The sequence below is a fragment of the Salvia splendens genome, chromosome 7, assembly GCF_004379255.2.
Source record: "Salvia splendens isolate huo1 chromosome 7, SspV2, whole genome shotgun sequence".
NCBI classification, from domain to species: Eukaryota; Viridiplantae; Streptophyta; class Magnoliopsida; order Lamiales; family Lamiaceae; genus Salvia; species Salvia splendens.
In genome coordinates, this window is record NC_056038.1 from 9628702 (window position 1) to 9644874 (window position 16173).

At 38.4% G+C, this 16173-nt stretch overlaps 1 protein-coding gene across 1 annotated transcript; it reads right to left on the reverse strand.

Moving 5' to 3' along the window:
- Positions 1 to 12282: 12282 nt before the first annotated feature.
- LOC121741971 (60S ribosomal protein L10-like) lies at positions 12283 to 15099 on the reverse strand. The gene is made up of 4 exons (XM_042134966.1): positions 15009 to 15099; positions 12832 to 13333; positions 12638 to 12719; positions 12283 to 12512 (listed from the first exon to the last, which is right to left on the reverse strand). Exons 1-4 carry the CDS (start codon positions 15016 to 15018, stop codon positions 12447 to 12449), a joined length of 660 nt encoding a protein of 219 aa, XP_041990900.1. The 5' UTR covers positions 15019 to 15099; the 3' UTR covers positions 12283 to 12446.
- Between the last annotated feature and the right edge of the window lie 1074 nt (positions 15100 to 16173).

Below are 16173 nucleotides of genomic sequence, written 5' to 3' on the forward strand. Positions count from 1 at the left end.
GCATTGAGCAAAATAATTGGATAACCCCAGTTCTTGGCATTTGTGAGCCTGATATAGTAGAGCATTATATGGTCATGTTAATTCTGCATAGAACAAAATTGCCAGTAATCTGCCTTCAATTACCTTCCCTAACTTAAAAAAGCTGTGCTTCATAATTGTTAATGTTTTGTTTAATCCTTAATTACTGCAAACTGTCTTCTTGGGGAAATTGACTAAGTGATGTGAATTTTTTTGTGCAGGTATGTGCAGTGGTACCTGGAAAAGGAGAAGATGGAGCACAGATACTGAAGGTAGTTATACCAATACTCGGTTTGTCTGTGGAAAGCTCTCAAGCATTTAGACAATGCGCTGACATGCACTTCCTGCTGGTTGCTGGTTTTGGATCCCCAATTTATCTTGGGTTTCCAGCCAGTTTTTTTTAATTCATGTTATGTAAAACCTGGATTTCATGTATGCTAGTACAAAATTGTCTGTCTTGAATGTTGGCAAATTTTATGCTTGATCTTCGCTGTAATTTACTACAAAATTTCCCATTGATTTTGATTTAATGATATTTCTGATATTGCATGTGTTGACCGTGTTTTAATGTCTTTTGCATTCATCTTGTGTTCTATATGTTACGATCCGACCTCGTGACTTCCCAATATTGATCGTAACTTCGCAGCAATCTCACAAACGATTCACCAACAATCGATTACACAACTAAACGATCGACTAAGACAAACGAAGAGGAATTATATTGATCACAATGAGGTTCCACGATTACAAGTAGAAAGGCAAGTAAAGAGATAGGATAGTTGCATTAGATCCACGATCTAAGGCACGAGAAACACAATGAACAATGCCAAATAACAACAGAACATGAAATGAGCTAAGACTTCCTTTTATACTCTCTACTTCACGCGTCTTGCATTGCTTGGCCATGTCAACTCCACATCAGCACGTTTAGCAAGAGGATAACACATGCTCAATATGCCAGCTGGATAACTAACTCAACTGCCAGCTGGATAACTAACTCAACGAACTCACAACTACTTCGATATTTATCGTTGCATGCATCTTTTACGCATGAATGATCATGCATGCAACACTATATTGGTTAATATTTAATAGGTAACCTATAATAGAACCAAACCCAGCTCGTTCCTTGTCAATGAGGCGAGGTTTCAAGGAATGCACAAAAGGTGTTCAATGAATTTCTGTGAGAGGCATCTGTGCTGACTTTCATCTGGTTATCCGATAGAAATTTCCCTACTTTTCCTCTCTGCTGGAAATCCTATCCTCATCTTCGACTGTCTTTGTCCTCTGTCGACTAATCGCCAAACTACATTAATTCGATGTTGTTGCTTGTCAACTATAATGATCAGTTCGAGCCTATATCGCTCACTCCAGATATGTCGTCAAACTTGAACAATAAGCCTCAAGATCGAGCAAGATTACGTGGCTCTTCCACGTCCCAACAATTACCTCCTCTAGTAAGAAGCTCACAACTTGAGTGACCAACAATGAGTGAGATTGGTTGCATTCCTATGTTGAATCCACCCAATTTCGATCAAATGTGTTGATATTTCCATAACACTCTTGACGTTGTTCCCATAAAATTTTGATTTTTTTTTTATTCTCAGCGAGTGTAAATTAATTTTTAGTCTACATTGTTAATTTGTAGCGATTTCATTTGGAAAGGCCAAAAAAATGGCCCAAAGCCCCAAACCCTATCATATAAGTAGAATCTTAAATATACAACAGGTCATACATATACAGAGCAATAAATGTACGTTATTCAATTAACAAAAATATTTGTAATGTGTTCTATGCATTTATTTTCACTTTTTATATAGAATATGTAGATTTGCCCATCAGAATTGTTGAACCCAAAATTCAGTGATAAAAATAGTAAGGCCCATTAGAGCCCAAATGAGTTGACTGAGAATCAATTTTATCACCATTTTCTTCAGTCATTCCCTCTCGCTTCAATCATCCAGAATCTTATTCAAACCCTAATTACCTCTGCAGAGTTTGGAGAGAAAGAGAAAATGGGGAAAATACCGGTTAGGATGAAGTTGGTGACATACGCCCTGTCGCCGTTCCAGCAGAAGGTGATGCCCGGTCTCTGGAAGGATCTATCTGGCAAGATTTCCCACAAGATCTCCGAGAATTGGATCAGCACCACGCTCCTGCTCGGCCCGCTCGTCGGCACCTATTCGTAAGAATTTTTTTCCATATGTCAGATCTTCTTGATTGTATGTGAACTTTTGTTAGGATTTGAGGCTGAACGCCTCGTTCTAATTTAGGGAAAATCGGGTTTGTGGGGGAGTTTACACTAAATATTACGTAAATGTACCCATTTTGTTATCTATTCCACAAATGGGAAAAACGCCAACCACATTGGCGTTTTTATTAGTAAATACGCCAACGTCATTGGCGTGTTTTAAGGTAAATACGCCAACGATGATGGCGTTTTATACTTGTGCCGTATTTTGGGTGTATGCTCTCGGATTGTAATTACGATTAAACACGCCAACTTGGTTGGCGTGTATAAATAAAAAAACGCATTTGTAAATGGCGTGTTTTCTTTGTTGAAACGCCGAACATATTGACGTTTTGTAAAAGACGCCAACCGGAGTGGCGTATTTACTTAATCATGAAAAACGCCATTCTGAGTGGCGTGTTTAATCAGACTGATATACCAGGCGTTCCTCCCCCAAATCGCGAAAACCTCACAACACACAGCCTTCGCGATTTCTCCAGCTGCGCGCCTTCTCTCCGTGATTTCGGCCTACATTCATCAATCGGTGCTATTCTCCCCCAAATTCATCTATTTTATTCGGTTAGTATGCTTACCTTTTACATAATTATAGTAATTGGTGGATAGCTAGGGTTTGTAATGGGTTGTGAATTGAGTAGAAATATTATGCATTTTGGATTGGTTGAATGATATTATTGTTGATTATTATGTTGGATTGTGTTGGGTTTAAGTTAATTTGTGTATAAATTTGATTATAAGCCTAAACCCTAGGGTTTTTATAGCTAAAAAATTGGGCAAATTGTTTTGATTTATGTGGGTTTTGGTTGATTAGTTTAGATTGTTAAATTTGTTTAGGTTAGGCAAAATTGAAATTGGTAGGTTGGGCGAATTGTTAATTGAAATTGTTAATTTTGTGTAGGTGAATTGGTTTATGATTTTGAATGTGCAATGTTGTGTAACTTGCTTATTTGATGTTGGTGTTCAATTTTGTGATATTGGATTAAATTGTATCTAATTATTGAAATGGTTTATGGTTGGTTATTGTTGAATTTGGTTTATGAAATTGGATTAAATGTTATGGTTGGTTATTGTTGAATTTGAATTATGTAGGTAAATTATGGCATCATCTTCAACCTCTCGTCGTCGGCTTGCATGTGGTCCTGCGGATCCATCTGTATTATATTTTCAGAGACAACACGTCTCTAACAACATATGGGCAGGAGTTCCATCCGAAGATGTACGCTGCCGACGATTTGAAGGAAAAATTTGGGATGTTCCCATCCAGCAACATGTCTTGACAATAGTGGACCAGATGGGGTTTGGGGGTATGTTAAGGTGTGGTAAACCAAAAGAAATTGACCACCATCTTATCACAGCTCTGATTGAACGTTGGAGGCCAGAGACTCACACGTTTCACTTTCCAGTCGGTGAAGCGACTGTGACACTGGAAGACGTGGAGGTCTTATGGGGCCTGAAAGTTGATGGAGAGGCTCTGACAACTTACATCCCCCCGACGGACGCGGGATATTGGACGGACAGGTGTATGGATTTTCTAGGATTCATACCGGAAGCATCCGAGTTGAAGGAAATGGCTTTTAAGCAGATGAGCTTATCGCGCCAATTGAGGATTGAGCTGTCTAATGACCACGAACACTACATATATGCTCAGCGGGCTCGTATCTATTGTCTGCTATTACTTGGTGGTCTGATGATCCCCAACGCCACCGGAAATAAAATTCCGTTCTTCTACCTACACTTTTTCATGGATATAGAACGGTGTTCTACATATAGCTGGGGTGGGGCGACGCTTGCTTGCTTGTACCACAATTTGTGTGAAGCGGCCGTTGGTCAGAGGACGGATGTAGGGGGAGCCTTAACTCTATTACAACTTTGGGCTTGGGAGAGAATCCCAAATATTAGACCGAGGATGCTAGATCCCGTGCATACAGACTATCTACCATGTGCAAGCGCGTAAGTTGTTCATTAATTGCGTTTTTAAACTTAATGTTCATCAATTTTCGTGTTCTTCGCTCATAATTTAAATTTTTTAGATGGAATGGCCTGGCGTCATATGTAAAAACACCCGGACATTGTGTTGAAAATTTCCGAGATCAGTTCTCCATGATGCATCCTAATCAGGTACTTCATATATTTATAAAATGTTTTTGGTTTTTTGTTTTTTGTTTTTATGGAAATTATTTTGAAAAATTTGTATCACATGTAGTTTATTTGGAGGCCTTATCTCCACCGGGAGTTGCCGGAAAGTTGTGATGCCGGTCGTCCTATATGGATGTCGATCACAACGCTTATTTGTTGGAATCTGGTTGAGCCACACCTGCCACACCGAGTGTTGCGCCAATTCGGGATTGTCCAACCGTATATCCCGGATCTCCCCCGGTTCCACGGTTCTGATTTTTTGAAACAGGATCGCCGTGGAAAAGCTGGTCGGAATTGGGTTCAATGGCACGCCAATTATATACAGGAGTGGGACAACAGACACTTTACGATATGGACTGATCTGGAGGACAGTACTGAGCCTGTTGCAACGGAAGAATATATGAATTGGTTTCGCCAGATCACTGTGGTGTATTTAACCAAACCCGGCGTGCATGCTGAAGAGGGATTCCACGAAACCGCATCTTCTCATAACTTTACGGTACATTATTCATACTTAACTAAACCCTGATTACTTATTCAAATTCATATTATGATATGTACTTAACTTTGAAAAATTGTAGGTGGAGACGCTTCACAAAATACGTCACTATCTAAGTGGTCGAGCTGCGACAGGACATTTCTGTCCGGATATGGAAACCATTTCGAGGATGGTTGAAGAAGGACTGCAGATATCCGGGGAGCCTCAGCTGATGGACTACCCTCCTTCGCAGCGCTCTGCAATGGACGTGGACGTACCCATAAGGCAAAAGGCAAAACGACGAACCAAGCAGAAAACCGTCCGCGGAGAGTCGTCATCTCAGTTCGTACACGACTCCGATGACGATTTTGAGGACCCACCTCCACCGAGCTCTGCACTTCGAGGCCGTCATTCTATTAGCCATACCGGTGGTACCGGAGAAGATATTGGCCTCAGTGATGTCCCCGCTTCTCCACCGCGGTCGTCTGTGCAGGAGGATCTTGAGAACGCTGTTGTTCAAGATACTCCTCCCTCAAGGATCCCTAGATCTACATCTACTATTGGGAAGGGGATACGGCGTCTGTTTATGCGGAAACGTCGTGACGATTGAACTAATTTGAACTCTTGATATTACTGTAATTTGATATTGATGTTTTTTCATTTGATTTGAACTCATTGATTTTAAGTCTTTATGATTAAGTATTTGGATGTCTGAATTATTATTTCCTAGTAGAAATGAAAATGAAAACAGGCAAATAAAGAGATATTGGCGTTTTTGTGAATGTAAGTCTTTGTGAAAAACGCCAATGCTATTGGCGTTTTTAAGTTAGTTTATATTTTTGCCCGTTTTGTCTACGACGAATGCGGACATTCTGAACAAACACGCCATTCCCGTTGGCGTTTTTAATAAGACGCCATTCCCGTTGGCGTGTTATTTAAAAACGCCATTCCCGTTGGCGTTTTTAAGTTAGTTTATATTTTGCCCGTTTTGTCTACGACGAATGCGGACATTCCCGAGGTGCCGAGCAGGGGGCCGAGGTGCCGAGCAGGCGGCCGAGGTGCCGAGCAGGCGGCCGAGATGCCGAGCAGGCGGCTGAGGCGTTTTTAATAAGACGCCATTGCCGTTGGCGTGTTATTTAAAAAAGCTACGGATCCCCTTCCCGATTCTGGCGGTTGAGAGTCTAGACGGAGGAGTCTCTCGCACAACGACATTCTCTAAATCAACCCCAAAATATTCGTCTCGCACAGAAGACCGAGGTGGAGAATGTGGGACATCACTGAGACCGATGTGTTCGCCTGTACCACCAGTGTGGCTGACAGAGTGACGACCTCGAACTGCAGATCTTGGTGGAGGTGGAGGCATAAAATCGTGATCGACATCATCAGTGTGACTGACAGAATGACGACCTCGAACTGCATATCTTGGTGGAGGTGGAGGCAAAGAATCGTCAGCGGCATCATCTATCAACTGATTATCCATCCTTGGTGGAGGTGGATGCAAAAAATCGTCAGCGGCATCATCTACCAACTGAGTATCCATCCTTGAATGAGCATTCGGGCAGTTGCGCCTGTCGTGACCTGGTTGACGGCAATGTTTACATCGGCGTCGGGCTCGTGGCTGGTCAGCTTCACGGACATCCATCTGATTAGGAATCCTAGTAGTACGGTATCGACCGCGACTTTTAGGCATTAACTGAGCTCGTGAACATTGCAAAGTCCATTCAGGCACGGCCCAATAATCTTGGTGTCTGGGTGGATTGAACACCGTAGAATATTGGTGTACCCAAACACTTGTGCGGTATACGGGATCAACAAGCGACAGCATGTTGTCGTTTCTAAAACGCGCAACTGCCGCTGCATGTGAACATGGAAGTCTCCACATCTGCCACTTTTGACATTTGCAGTGCGAGTCCAAGTACTTTACCTTCCACTTATTAGCGCCCTTTCCACCAATTCGACGCTTTGTTCGAACCACATAATGCCCTGCAATTGTGTTGGGTGCTCTCACATTATGCAATTGACCTTTTGCATCATTTTTGCACACCTTTTCATGCGCCCACGGGGTAAGTGGTGTGGCACACTGTGTTGATGCAATTGACCGGTCATTGAACCATTCTATTGTCCTCCAGAATATCATATCAATGCAAGCTTTAATTGGGAGTTGTCTTGCGCCTCTCAACACATTGTTGTAAGATTCCACCATATTAGTGGAAACCTCACCCCATCTTTTGTGTTTGTCATACGCCAGATTCCATTTTTCTAACTCCACGGCATCAAGGTACTGCAAAGCCTCGTTGTTGACGTTTCGAAGTAAACGACGTCTGATCTTAAACTTGCGCTTCTTGGTAGCAATACCAATTTTCCAAACAAGTCTTTTGACCATGATACCTTTGTGATTCTGCAAAACATTCTTTCTAACATGTACCAAGCAAAATCTGTGATGACCCACATTGGGTTCTTCTTTCCATATGGGAGAATTCATTGCATCTATGATTCCCACATGCCTATCAGATATGACACATATTTCATGCTTTGCTACATGAAGTCTAATGCGTTCCATAAACCAATTCCAACTTTCTTTGGTTTCCTCATCAACAATGGCATATGCAACAGGCAAACATTTCTTATTAGCATCAAATCCAACGGCAATAAGAATTTTACCTCGACATCGTCCACGTAGATGAGTTCCATCAACCGTTAAAACTGGTTTGCATAGTTGAAAAGCCTCCACAGCTGGTCCAAAAGCCCAGAATACGTACTTGAATACCTTGTTCATACCATTGCTTAATATGTCATCGTGCATCCATTCCACAATTGTGCCAGGATTTTGTCTTTGCACTTCATTCAAATAAGCTGGTAAAACTTTGAACGACCACTCCCATCCACCGTATACAAGCTCAATCGCTGTCCTCCGAGCATACCATGCTTTCTTGTAACTAACTTTGACATGAAATCTATTTTCAATATCCGCCACAATTGCTTTTACCTTGTAGCAAGGATCGTTTTCTATCTGATGGCGAACACTCAACGCTATCATACCCGACGAAAGATTAGCGTGACCATTATAGTTACGATCCCCCATGCAAGTATGAGCAGTGCTGAACACTCTAATTTGCCAGTGTTCATCATGCTTCCTCAGTGTTGCTCGGCACTCCCACAAACATGGCGGTAAGGACTTATCTTTCGGATTTCCCTGTGGCCACTTACAAACTGCATGCCATCTCTTTCCTTTACTTTCAACAACTGTATATTGTCGGATTTTTTCCAAATGCCAATGAGTCACAGCTGCCTTCAATTCCAACTTCGTTCTAAATTTAGTATGCAAACCGACATTGGTAGGATCCTTTTCACTCCAATAATGCACACTGGGATCATCACGCTCAAAGTTTTTGGGATCAAAACTATCATATGGACCTGGTAAGGTGCGAAAGTAGTTGATTCCAGGCTGTGGGAACTGTGGAACTACTCTTCCTCCAACTGCCCTTCCACCAACTGATGTTTCTCCAAGTGGAATGGATGGTCTTGAATCAACAAATTGTTCATCATCCGACGGATCACCATCTGAGTCTGTACTAACCGTGTCGGAATCTTCAGAATTATAAGGTGATTGTGGATCAAGAAAGTCGGCTTTATCAGGACCTATTATGTCCTCCACCACATCACAATTGTCACGATCCCCTAAATGCACGCCTCCAGCTTCAAAATCTTGTGTTGCAGCTAAATATGGTTCTTCGGCTCTCGTAGACGTACCAACATCAAAATCTTGTGTTGCAGCAAAATATGGTTCTTGGGCTCTCGTTGACGTACCAGCATCATAACTTATGACATGATGACTATGATGTTGAGTAATTGCCGAATACTCAACATATAATTCAATTACACCTCCAATAACCATACTCTCACTAAACATTAGTTGCATGCATACTTCTTCTAGTTGAACACCTATAAACGTGACTCCGGATCCAAAGCATATAGTACGTTTCCATATTATTTGAATATTGTTTTCATATATGCTTATCCCCATCCTTTCACAAATTTTTTCCACAAGGTCATCGTACGAAATTGTTTCATCCAACATAATGAATCCTTTAGCAAAAGGAGGATCATACGAAATAACTGCTCCGGGAATTATCTTTCCACCCCAATATAAATTGACACACCACGTCATACTATCTGCAATAATGTAAAACACAAATAAATATGTATTATTTTTACATTCATCATTATGTAGAGTCAGCCAAAAAATTGACAAAATAATTCTATTAAATACACTACAATATGTATTATCATAACAATCCATAAAATATACTATAACATATAATAGCATAACAATTGGTCAAAATATTTCCATTAAAATATATACTATCATAATAATCCATCAAAATATTAGTGTACCCATAATAATTGGTCAAACTATTATATTAATTACACTACAATATATATTATCACAACAATCAATCAAATATTGGAAGACTAATGTTTAGAAGAATGAGTCTAAAATTTGATATACTAACCGATTAGAAGGACTAATGGTTGAAAGAATTAGCCAAATTCAAAATATCCACGCTTAAATCCACCACCGGGTCGACCCGAGCGAAAGGTTTTTATGCGTTTGGGAAGGGTTTTCGCGTTTTGGGGAGGGAAAGTGTTTAGGGTCGCGATGTTGGGGGAGATCTGATAAGGATATGGTTCAACAGAAACACGCCGCTCAAATTGGCGTTTTTAAGCATAACACGCCAACCTCAGTGGCGTTTTTATTAATTAAACACGCCAACTACATTGGCGTTTTACCTGGTATACACGCCAACTTCATTGGCGTTTTTTCCCGTCGCTGTATTTGGCGAAAATACACCTCCAATACGACGCGAAGATAAACGCCAATGAGGTTGGCGTTTTTACTAATAGAAACGCCAATGTGGTTGGCGTTTTTCCCATTTTTGGAATAGATAACAAAATGGGTACATTTACGTAATCTTTAGTGTAAAGTGCCCCATAAACCCGATTTTCCCTTCTAATTTAGGTTAGGTTACTGCGGTTTCGGTGAATGAATAAAGAGTAGATTGTTGCATTGACAGCTATGACTGAATATTGATCCTAAATTGATAGTATATAAGAGTTTTTGGGGTCTGATTGTGTTGTTGACGCGCTATTCCTATCTGTGGGAGTATATTGCAACATCACAAACAAAATTGCTATTCTATATAACTAAAGAATGATTCTTCTTTCTACATTTTTCAGTCATGGTACAGTAGTTACATGTTTACTCCTATATCAATTTCTGCTTTTGGTGTTTGTGGAGTGTAGACCATATTGAATCCTTGGGAGCTTAGGTCCTGCGGTTAGTCAACTAATTCTTGAATATGAACTATGAAGTAGATAGGAGTATCAAATTTCCCATGTGAAGGAAGGTTACCTGTTTGAGACGCTTTAGTTTAGTTTCTAGTTCACCTATTTTGTGATTGATTTGAGAATGGGGTTGTAATTAAGTTTTGCTAAGATGGAGGCAAGTTAAACTGGCTTTCATCGCCATTCACCACTTATCCTAATGCTTACCAACCACATGGTCCACATCACAACATTTAACGTAGAACAGGTAACTCAGAGCACTCACTTGGACAAAAAAAGGAAAATAAGCAGGACAAAGAAACGAAAGAGAAACACTGTTAGCTCCATTCCACTCATTTGCCCCCTACCCTGTTTCCACATTCTGGTTATAAATATACCATGATGAGCATTGAGCCATGTTATTGGATAATCCCATTTCTTGGCTTTTGTGAGCATAAATATCGTAGCATTATATGGTCATTGTAATTCCGTGTCGAACAAAATTGCCAATCTGCCTTCAATTAATTATTGTACTAAAGCTGCTTTTTTTTGGTTGTACCACATACGTGTAGTATAGTGGCATTTGTCGCCCGTTTGAGAGTGAGAGGCCGGAGTTCAATCCCCATTCCCTTCCCTAACTTGCTGTGCTTTATAATCGTTGATTTTTTATTTTTAATCCTTGGTTATTTGACTAAGTGATACCAATTTTTGTGTGCAGGTATGTGCAGTGGTACCTGGAAAAGGAGAAGATGGAGCACAGATACTGAAGGTAGTTATTATACCAATACTCGATTTGTCAGTGGAAAGAAAGCTCACTAGCATCTCTAGATAATAAGCTGACATGTACTGCCTGCTGGTTGCAGATTTTGGATCCTGAATTTATCTTGGATTTCCAGTCAGTTTCTTTTTTATTCATGTGTTTGTAATGTCACCTGGTTTTCATATATGCGGAGTACAAAATTGTCTGCCTTCAATGTTGGCATTTATTTGCTTTATACAAACTTTCCCAGTTATTTTGATTTAATAACATTTCTGATATTGCATATATTCAACATTTTAATTCTTTGACTCATTTTGTGTGCTATACTTGTATTTATTGTAATAGGTAACTAACTGATAACGATTGCATAATTCTGTTAACTGCACGTTTGAAGAACCTTGGAAATGTGTATGTTTCTGGTTACGATAGTTCCTTTTAACTTCACATTTGAAGAACCTTGAAGATAGTTGAAGATGGGGCTTCCAAGTAGATTTTGCAAAGACCACAATTCTCAAGTCTACAGAAGATGTAGTGTTAGGAAACGATGACTCAGATTAAGGGGCCATTTACATAGGCAGAAGCGTCGGGTTTAGCTGTGGATGGAGAGCATTTGCACATGACAACAAACTGGATAATGGTGATGCTGTAGTCTTAAAATTGATTGAGACAACCAAATTCAAGGTAGTCTATGATTATAAAGCATGGAATGTTGCTAACAAGCGGTATCTGTTGCTTCTATTTCGGGGATGATAGCAACTAGGATTTTTGTTACAAAGAGAATGAACTTCTGCGAGCTTATATAGTAAAAGAATTGGAGTACCTAAACAAAAATGGTACAAACATTGTAGCATCTGAACCAGACAAAATACTTGAGAGAAAGACAGAACAACACCAACCAGATGGAGAAACCTGCAGAGGTCTAAACAACTCTGATTACACAATCAAAAGGCAACTAAACTCTTTAATCAAGAAACACAAGTAAATAAAAACGTACTACTCCCTCCGTCCCAAGATATTAGACTGATTTTTTTGACGCAAGAATTTAAGAGATGTTTAAATACTGTAAGTGGAGTTGGTAATAAAGTAGATTTTTAACATAAATAAAAATGACTCAAGTATGTTGAGACACTCTAAAGTGACGTGAGTGAGTCTAATATCTTGGGACGGAGGGAGTATTTGACAAGATCCAATGCTTGGGACATAAAAATTCAAATCTGATAAAAATAACATAGTTTAATCTAAAAAGGCAAATAATTATAATCCAAGTAAGACTAAACGTGCATCAAAATATACAGCACCCCATGAGACAAGAACCAGTAAACACAAAATTCTTCATAAAATAAGAATAAAATTCTTTGAAAAAGTTCCAACACGAGTCAAAAAGTAAATAAATGAAAAACAACAATATGAAAGCAAATTCAGCATAAAGTCTAGATCTCATGCTTGGTACGATATTTTGATAGCCTATCATCTTCTGTAGCTTAAACAGCTGTCAAAAACGCGGCCCCTGGTTTCCGGTTCGCCAAGATACCATGACAACCCAAAAGCTGAAAAAAATCCAAATGAATCAAGACATTATCAACTGAATAAGAATCCTAGTTACAGTAAAACAGATAACAGATATCATGATGGTCTTAGAATAATAAAATCAGCTGCAAATTTAAGAACAAACCTTGGCATTGACACCATCAGGTTGAATTCTGTTCTCTGATTTCCACCTCACATAATCACTGCGGTTGAATTTAGTGAAGCCCCTGAAATTTACACAAAGCAAAACACAAGCACATTAGAGAAATGGGTGGTCAGATACAGCAAATGAATAAAATTATGCATAATGAAGGTAAACAATGGAAATATAAGTCGTACCACTTCCTGCTGACAATGATCTTCTGACGGCCAGGGAACTTGAACTTGGCACGACGCAGCGCCTCTTGTGCATGCTGGCTGTTGTTGTCTTTGCAGCGGACAGAGAGGAGAACCTGCCCAATGGCAACGCGAGCACACACGCCCTGGGGCTTGCCAAAAGCACCCCTCATACCTGTCTGGAGCCTATCAGCTCCAGCACACGACAACATCTTGTTGATACGCAGCACATGGAAGGGGTGGACCCTAACCCTCAAGTGAAAAGCATCCTTCCCAGCGAATTTGGTCATGTACTTGTTGCACGCAATACGCGCAGCTTCAAGTGCCTCGCTGGACACATTCTCCTTCTCCCAACTGACCAAGTGGACACAGAAAGGGAATTCATCAACACCCTTCCTCTTCATACCCACATCATAGATCCTGATCTTGGGATCAGGCACACCACGGCAGAACCGTGATTTTGGGTATGGTTTATTCTTGATTTGACGATAGCACCTTGCTGGTCCTACAAAACAAGAATCCCATATTTACATATAAACTGAACACCAATAAACAAAAATTTCACAAAAGAACTTTAGTGCAGTTCAGGTAATATACATATTTAAAAAAAGCATCAATACATATCCAATGAAAGGAAAGAGCATATCAAGGTTGCAACACTAATGAAAACCAAACTTTCATGACTGCAAATCTGATAACTATAAAGAGAAAACGCGGAGCAACATGTCACAAAATCTTCGCCGTCACCAATCTCATAATTAGATTAAGAAGACAAGGGCTTAAATAATAAATTAAAGAATCTCTAACCTAATGCTCAGCTTAAATACATGTTTTGGATACTGAAGCTCAAGTAAAAAGTTAAACCTAATAACAAAACCAAAACCGATCGTGTTCTTCTACAACAAGCAATGATTCTGGAACTCAACTGAAGAATCTCTAACCTAAAGCTCAGATAAATTACATTTTCTGAACAGTAAAGTAAAGCAAAAACAGTTAAACCAAATAGAAAATTAAAATCGGTCGTGTTCTTCTACAAAAAAGCAATCATTCTCTAATGCCATCAACATCAATATTTCAGAATCATACATTCTCAGCGAAGCTCAGCCACAAAATATAATGATAATTTACAGATTGACACCGATAGTTGCAAAATTGCAAAAAAGCCATGTCTACCCGGAAGGGATCACCTCATGCATTATATACTACATTTGCTAATACACCATTATAAAGTGGACATGTGGAACCTATAATTATGGTAGAATCCATTTTCAATACAACCTCTCTCATATTTCCTCTCTTTACCATTTTTAATCTAAATGTGTAAACTCTTTTTTATAAATAATTGTATTAGTAATTAGCATTTCTAAATTTTTTTATTACGAAGAGAATTATGCTTATTATGAGATCAGTTTATGAATTATGAATCTATTTAAACCTAATTAATTAGCCACACGATGTCTTTCTATAATCTAAGCAAATACACTTGTTTATACACGAATGTGTTCTTCTTTGCGAAGAAAATAATGTGAAAAGTTATGATTTTTTGTATATGATATATATAGCCTAAACAACTTAAAGCACATGAACTTTAGAGTGAAAAATAATCACAACAAAATTTTAATTTTTGAATAAGTCATGCAATATTTGTTATTTTTATAGGAATCATTTATATCGTGAAATTTGTTTCAATACAATATGAAAAATTAAGAAAATAATAAAAGAAAAATTATTTTGAAACAATCACTAAAAACTTATGTTGCCATTTTATATTTTAAAATAATAAAAATGCTTATATTATACATCCTCGGTATTTAGCATGTGGTATATCATAGCTATGAAATCATTGAGAATAAATCATTTGGCTTAAGTAGAAATCTTAATAATAAATTCGTTCATAGTAATAAGTAGCAATGTGATATTATTAGTATTTTTTTTAAAATGAGATAACACAATTACTTTGATTAAAATATTAGAAATAGAAAACAAAAGAGAGAAAGTCACGGAAAGGCTAAAGAGATTATGTTAGAAATAGATTTTCTTTCCCTCAATATAAATTTACATGTCCACTTTATAGTGGTGTATTAGCAAATGTAGTATATAGTGTAGGAGGTGATCCATTCCGATGTCTACCAGTTATAAAATCAATAAAACTGTGTTAAGTGAAAACAAGAGAAACTTACTTCTTCCCATGGCGAGATGAGTGTTGTTGCTCCGCCCCCTGCAAAATGAGAAACTAGGGTTGATGCGCAGAAAGCGTTTAATTTATAGGAAAGGGTGGGTGGTGGGCTTACGCATGGGATTATGTCAGATGGGTCTCCGACTCCAGAAGCTTCCTGGATCTGACTTTTTTTTGTGGGCTAACTAAATTATTGGGCTATTTGAACATTTCAACGTACATTAGATTCATTTCCTTAGAAGAAAATAAAAAGGAAATAAACACAAAGTACTATGATAATATCCATCAATATATTTTTTTTTAAAAGCAAGTTTGGTAATTTGTTTGTAACATTTGTATTGATGTTATGCTCTAGATTGGAAAAACTTTGAACTAAGATTTTAATTTCAACATATTTTATAAATTATTGAAGCAACAAAATAGATATATTCGATAGAATTTTTGGGATATTTTTCTGTTATCGAAGAAAATAGGTTATTTAACCATAACTCTAAAGAAATTGGTAACTGTTAAAATAATAAATGTGTCGAAAACGAATGCTTAGTTATATGGCCTTTGAGATAATAAAATACTAGGACTATTTGTTTCAACAAATACTAAGTTTTAAAGGAAGTCTATGTAAAGAATCATACACTGTGAAAGCTCTCAAAGAACTACAATGAATAATTATAACACTGCCAACAATAAAAGAAGCTATACCTCAAAATTCTTTTTTAGCAATGGATGCTATGAGATTTTCTAGATTGAGTAAAGGCCAAAATTGGTCCTGAACATATAGTCATTTTACGATTTTGGTCCTAAACATTATCTTTTGGATTTTTTGGTCCTGCACATATGGACATTTGATCATTTTGGTCCTCCGTCAATATTTCCGTTAAAAACTAACGGTCAACATTATCTTTTGGATTTTTTGGTCCTGCACATATGGACATTTGATCATTTTGGTCCTGCACATATGGAATTTTGATCATTTTGGTCCTCCGTCAACATTTTCGTTAAAAACTAACGGTCAACGGCCGATTTTTGACTAAAACAATGGGTTGGGTCGGGTCGTGTTTGGGTCGGGTTTGGGTTACACGTTAAGAAAAAAATAATATTTTCTTAAAATCTAAGCATAATATTTTCGTTAAAATCTAAGGATAATATTCTTAAAAAATTAATTAATATTT